This window comes from Penaeus japonicus, unplaced genomic scaffold, assembly GCF_977035675.1.
Source record: "Penaeus japonicus unplaced genomic scaffold, GWHDUDI00000001_assembly GWHDUDI00000024, whole genome shotgun sequence".
Lineage (NCBI taxonomy): Eukaryota > Metazoa > Arthropoda > Malacostraca > Decapoda > Penaeidae > Penaeus > Penaeus japonicus.
Genome location: NW_028234426.1, coordinates 16404071 through 16411570, shown reverse-complemented (window position 1 = coordinate 16411570; position 7500 = coordinate 16404071). Strand labels below are relative to the sequence as shown.

The 7500-nt window shown below is 34.1% G+C and overlaps 1 protein-coding gene across 1 annotated transcript in view; it reads right to left on the bottom strand.

Moving 5' to 3' along the window:
* Window positions 1-2791: 2791 nt before the first annotated feature.
* Window positions 2792-7500, bottom strand: part of LOC122256805 (organic solute transporter subunit alpha) — a 68202-nt gene continuing 63493 nt past the window's right edge. Inside the window, exon 6 of the mRNA XM_043021754.2 lies at window positions 2792-3267. Coding sequence (XP_042877688.2) covers window positions 3011-3267 — 257 coding nt within the window. The 3' untranslated portion in view covers window positions 2792-3010. The remainder of the gene's footprint in view (window positions 3268-7500) is intronic.

Sequence of the window (7500 nt, the reverse complement as noted above, 5' to 3'; positions counted from 1 at the left end):
ATCACACCAAATATCAGTCTGTGTATATATATGTGTCTATATATATATATAAATATATATAACTATATATATATAAATATTTATATATGTATATGTATATATATTATATATATATATGATTAAAATATATATATTTAATATTATAAATATATATATATAAACTATATATATATATTATAAATTTATAAGCATAACAGTATACACACACACACACCACACCACCACATATATATATATATAATATAAATATAATATATATATATAAAATATATAATATATTATATATATATTAGATATATATTTCCTATCTTGATACATTTCACACACACACACACACATATATACGTATAATACATGTAATATATATTATATAATAATATATATATTAATATATATATATATATATATAGAATATAATAAAATATGTATGTATGTATATATATATATATATTATTATATATTAATATATATATATATATATTATATTATATATTATATATATATATATTTACATATACATATATTAGTATCGTATATATATATATATATATATATATATATATATTTATATATAAATATATATATTTATGATATGTATATATATGTGTATATATATATAAGTATGCATGTATGCATATAATATATAAAATAATATATATATATATTTATATTGATTTAATATTATATATTATACAAAATATATATATATTAAATATATTATATATATATAATATAATTTATATATATATTCTATATAGTATATATATCTGTATACATTTAATATATACATATTTTCATATATGTACATCACACACACACACACACATCCATATACATATACATACACACACACACATGTATGTATATACGTATACGTATATATATATATATATTAATATAAATAATTTGAAAATATATATATATATATAATTTATATATATAATATATTATGTATTTATATATATATAACATATATATATTATATATATATATATATAAAAATATATATATTTATATATATATATTATATATGATATTAGATGTATTTATATTTATATACATATAATTATCTATATATTTTATTATATATATTTTTAATATATATATATATTATATATATGAAAATATATATATGTGTGTGTTGTGTGTGGTGTGTGTGTGTGTGTGTGTGTGTGTGTGTGGTGAGTGTGTGTGTGTGTGTGTGTGTGGTATGTGTGTGTGTTGTGTGTGTGTGTAAATAATATATATATATATATATAATATATATATATATAGATATATTATATATAATATATATACATATATAATAGATTAGATAGATAGTTAGATATATATATATAATGTTATATATATATATATCATATATATATATATATATCTTATATATAATTAGATATATATACATATATACAGTATACTGTTATTATATATATATATATATATATATTATATATATAATATTTATATATATGTATTATATATGTATATGTATACATATTTGTATATATATAAACATATACATATATATATATATATATATATATATATATATTAATATATATATAATATATATATTTTATTACACATATACATATATGTGTGTGTGTATTTATACATACATACATACAACACACACACACACAACTACACACACACACACACACACACACACACACACACAACACACACACACTACACTCACACACACACACACACACATATACACACATATATATATATATATATATATATATTATGATATATATATATATAATATTATGTATGTAATATATATATATGTATGTATGTAAATATAGGTATATAATGTACTCACACAACACACACACATATATATATGTAAATATATATATATTAATATATTATATAGTTATATATATAGATAGATTGATAAATTTATATATATGTATGTATGTATACACTTATAAACATACATGTATGTATTTACATATATGTTTATCCAATGTATGTATGAATTTTATATGTATATGCATATAAATAAATGTATGAATATATACACACGCACACGATTCTCAAGTCACATTAGGTTTCACGGATCACAGAAATGACAGGTGTGATAAAATATCTGCAGTGACGCTAATTCTTTTCTCCGAATGTCGCCTCATATCACAAGTCACACTTCGGGGCTGACGTCGTCCAGGAGTCTCGTGGCCTCTTTGTTGGCGCCAGCCGAGGGCGCCGGCTTGGCTTCTGAGGGGCTGACCGGAGCTTCTATGAGGCGTCCGTTGCCGACGACGCCGTTGGTCTTCTCGCTGGCTTGGCCCATGTTCTTGTTGAGGCTGACGATTTCCGGCGTGGGGCTTCTTGTAGTAGTGGCGAGCGAGCACGGACAGGATCACCAGCTGGCCCATCAGGAGGGAGTTGAGCAGAGCTGCAAGGGAGACCAAACCACGTCAGAGAGCACAGGCCACTTTCGCCGGCTTCGTTTTAGGGTTTTCGAAGGTGAATTGACTACTTCGGAGCAAGCAACTCTATGACTAATCGGCTACCATTTTGATCATAGTCATACTTAGAAACTGGCAAAAACAAAGTGTATGTTCATATAAACTGATTTATTTCATATAAGAAGGATTTGACATATGTTAAAAAAAGGTCTTTAAACAGTAAATGTACTCATTTAATAAATATTTTAATACATAAAATGAAATGATCTATTCATGGCATTTGAACGTATACACCACCACAACATACATTCATACATTTATATATCAGTATATTATATTATATATATATATATACCTTGTATTGTATGTATACACTTATAAACATACATGTATGTATTTACATATATGTTTATCCAATGTATGTATGAATTTTATATGTATATGTATATAAATAAATGTATGAATGTATACACACGCACACGATTCCCAAGTCACATTAGGTTTCACGGATCACAGAAATGACAAGTGTGATAAAATATCTGCAGTGACGCTAATTCTTTTCTCCGAACGTCGCCTCATATCACAAGTCACACTTCGGGGCTGACGTCGTCCAGGAGTCTCGTGGCCTCTTTGTTGGCGCCAGCCGAGGGCGCCGGCTTGGCTTCTGCGGGGCTGACCGGAGCTTCTATGAGGCGTCCGTTGCCGACGACGCCGTTGGTCTTCTCGCTGGCTTGGCCCATATTCTTGTTGAGGCTGACGATTTCCGGCGTGGGCATCTTGTAGTAGTGGCGAGCGAGCACGGACAGGATCACCAGCTGGCCCATCAGGAGGGAGTTGAGCAGAGCTGCAAGGGAGACCAAACCACGTCAGAGAGCACAGGCCACTTTCGCCGGCTTCGTTTTAGGTTTTTCGAAGGTGAATTGACTACTTCGGAGCAAGCAACTCTATGACTAATCGGCTACCATTTTGATCATAGTCATTCTTAGAAACTGGCAAAAACAAAGTGTATGTTCATATAAACTGATTTATTTTCATATAAGAAGAATTTGACATATGTTGAAAAGGGTCTTTAAACAGTAAATGTACTCATTTCATAAATATTTTAATACCATAAACTGAAATGATCTATTCATGCATAAGAACGTATACACACACACATACATACATACATAATATATAAATATATAAATATATATATGTATCTATATATATATAGTATAATATAATACATATACATACATATATTGTATATATTTTCATATATATACTGTTTATATACCGATATATATATATATATATATATATCATATTTTCTATATATATATATATATATATATATTATTATTAATGTATAAATATATCATATCATATAACTTATGACCTCCTCTAAAGACACCGGCAACAGCGTCCAACTTTTAATGGAGCGGAAAATCGGGTCGACATAGGGAGATGACGAGACGAATTCTACACCTACAACATAACAGCCAACGCAGGCACTACCATTCATTTTATTTCAACATCATCGATAGCGAAAGACAACTTCCTTTTCTCCCTTCCTCACTTCATAATTGCCCGAGACATCTTTTCTGGACATTGGATCCTCATGCGATGTTATATTTTGATGTTCTTCGGGATGTTGGCTTTTCGTTCGATGTGCATCCCTCGCTAACTACCATCTTTGGAAAACACGACTAGCTCTGTAGGTAGGAAAGTCCTACCACTGAAATCCGTGGTATCACTTTTCTACATTCTTTCGCTGTCGTAAAAGTATCACTCCGGAGAACTCGTCCATGATTTGTTAAATCCTCTTGTTTTTGCTTACTTTCCGGTCCTTTTTACCCGTCGATGTTGGTATGTGCATGCACTACCTCCCCCATCCTTTTCCCCGCCTCAGCCTGAGCGTCCCTGCTCAGCGCCCCCTTCTCCTCTACCTGCTCCACCTGATGAGGGTGTAGTCTCCGGTTCACCTGGCAATGCAGTTGCTCTTGCCTAGACTGCACTGCTAACCACATTGTTCCCTTCGCGATAAAAAATGGCGTCCGTGCATTAGAGCGCTGTCGCTCTCAGTCGTGGACTTGCAATGATGTCTAACTGCGATTTGCCTTGATCACAACAACTATGATTCCTCAATTAGTGATCTGTGTGACTTTGCGACGTTTCTACGTCGATGGTATAGTACAGTTATACCTTTGACTGATTACGCCAGAGTAAAACACTTCACAGTTTTACTTTGTCACTATGATACATCCAAGGCTAAAAGCTAGATACACTTCATGAACTAGCCCTTTGTCCCCTTAGAAATAAGGAATTGTGTACCTGTAGAATATATCGGATTCACGGATTTAGCGATTCGCGAATTCACTTAATCCTTCCCCTATGTGCGCTATATCAAGTGGACTTAATGAAATTTTGGAGTAACCTTTGGCCTTTCAGAGAGTCTATGGCAATTTAAATAATATCCTTAAAGATTACCCGATTGCCTTACCGCCAAACGACCGTCCAGCTGGAAGAGCTAATCTGATCCCGCACTCTTTTCTCTTTAGTCCGAAGCTTAACCAATTTATATTCCATCATACAAAATTCTTCAGTCAAATCGAAAGGTTTTTGTGAATGAAGTGTTGGGTATTTTGGAAATGAGCAAGATTAAGTCAAGAAATCCCTCCTGGACCAATCCCATGACTCTCGATCCCCAAAATAGACGGGTCAATCAGGTCTGTGGCGGATTGACGTCGGTTGGATAGAGTGGCCATTCCTGAACAATTTTTGGTTCCGAATCTCCGTCTGTTGTTGCAAGACGCTGGGCCGGAAAAGAGTTATTTCCACATTTTTCGACTTTTGCTGAAGAAGTTCTGTACATAAATAGAAATAAGCATCTCACTGTGTATAAAGCCATTCAAATGGCTTGGGAAAGGTACTTCTTCCCGCTCCCTATTTTGAGGTCAAGAGACAGGTTAAGTTCTACCATACTATAGGAGTTTAACAAATCAGCTTGGATTAGCTATTCCGCATTTTTCTTTTTAAGAGGTCCCCTACTATAAATTGTCAGATTTGGTGACTAGTTCGACTAATTTTCCAGGTATTGCGAAAGTCGATGCAAAAGTTTTTTTTTTATGAATTCATTTAAAGATACAACGCCTATGGCAGTGGGATGGAATTACAAAATGAAGTCATGAATAATATGTGCAAAAACATGAACGTTGCCCGTGTAAATAATATTTTATAAGCCTCAAAGTAACGGAATGATTGAACGCCTTAACGGCTCTATTTAATCTTTCATGGATGAGGGCTTTGGTTTTCAATACGACTGATGACGGATGATTCCGGCTATTCATTCGCCACTCGAAGACACGCCACACTTCCATATGGCCTGGTTGAAACTAGACGCAAGCTTGAATATTCTGACAGCTATGCAGAGGATCTTTTGAACAGGAATAAACTCCACGCAGAGATGTCTTATGAAGTCAAAAGGCCAAAGCCTCTCATATCAACATAAATTGTTCGTAACAAATCTATCTGTCTACACCTTTGTATTTCGAGTTTCATGCTAACGACTCCATGCGTTTTAGCCGTAAAAGGATAAGGATATAGTAAAAGTTTAAGCACTGCATCAGGTAGAGTATTAAAGATGGCTAGCGTTTAACGTCACGACGGTGAACGGAGGGACGGGAAATGTATGCAGGTCATCGCGATTCCTCCGACCGACTTTGCAAGTTGGTGTCATTCGCGTCCGATCCCCTTGGCACCGCTAAACATCCACCGGGCAGTCTGCGACTTCATTGCAAGCCTTCATGACACGACGAGGACGATTCCTCCGAACGATTCCTTGAGCATCACCTCGCGAGGTCGTGTGACATTCGCACCCATTCCACTGTGACATCATTGCGGGCCCTCGCGACACATTGAAGATGATACCACCGGAACGGCTTTGCCGAACCTGCTTTGATAATCCTGATGTTCCTAACACCGCCATCTTGAGTAATAGTGCGCTTTCGCAACCACGAGGATTTCGTTGCATACGGGCGATCGAGGGAGGCGGAGACTTCGTGAATGTACCGAGAGAAAGTTATAGCTACCGCGAAGGCTGTTCTCTCATTCTTTATTTTCATCCCTCGCCCATGCATGGCTAGTCAGTCGGCACTGCGGTCACTGCTTGCCGGGAAGCCATGCATAATGTGGATGAGCGGTCTGAGGTTTGCAACAATGTAAACACGTTGCTACACCACATGGGTTTTCCTATAGCAATAATTGTCGACATAATGCATTCATTCTACTTTCAAGTCAAATACCTGATAGTAAATGTAGTACATATATAAATATATATATATATATATATATATATATATATATATATATATATATATATATATATATATATATATATATATATCAAGGTGTAGACAGCTTTGCTACCATGTGTTAATTTCCCATCCCTGCGACGCATGCACCTCGTAGCCCCTCTAGCTGGTTTTGAGAGAGAGAGAGAGAGAGAGAGAGAGAGAGAGAGAGAGAGAGAGAGAGAGAGAGAGAGAGAGAGAGAGAGAGAGAGAGAGAGAGAGAGAGAGAGAGAGAGAGAGAGAGTTCTGAATCTCAGAATATCTGTGCTTATAAATCTCCCGTTCGTAGTACGTTTTCGTCTTATCACACCTGTCAAAAACTAACAAGCAAAACAAGCTTAAAAGAGCGCGGACAAAAGCCACTTTGTCACCTAAAAAAACATGAAAGGGAAGAAAGTAAAAGACTATTTCCTTTGCTTAAGAATTTCTGCTCACACTCTGAGGCAAACGCGTTTGTTTTCCTCTTGACGATGGAGCGAAAATAGCCAGACTTCCCACAAAGAGGAAATCTTTTTCAATTAGAATCTACCAATTTTATGGCTTCATCTATTCCACCTAGCTATCGAGACTATCATATGTATCTTTCTGTCGTTCTATCTATCTACTTATCTCTCTATCTAATTTTCTGTCTGTCCATCTGTCTACATGTCTACTTATCCATGTCTATAATTATATCTATCTGGCATTACCATCTATAGCTATCGCTTTTTTCATGTTTATATTGATATGTAAGCATCTTCATC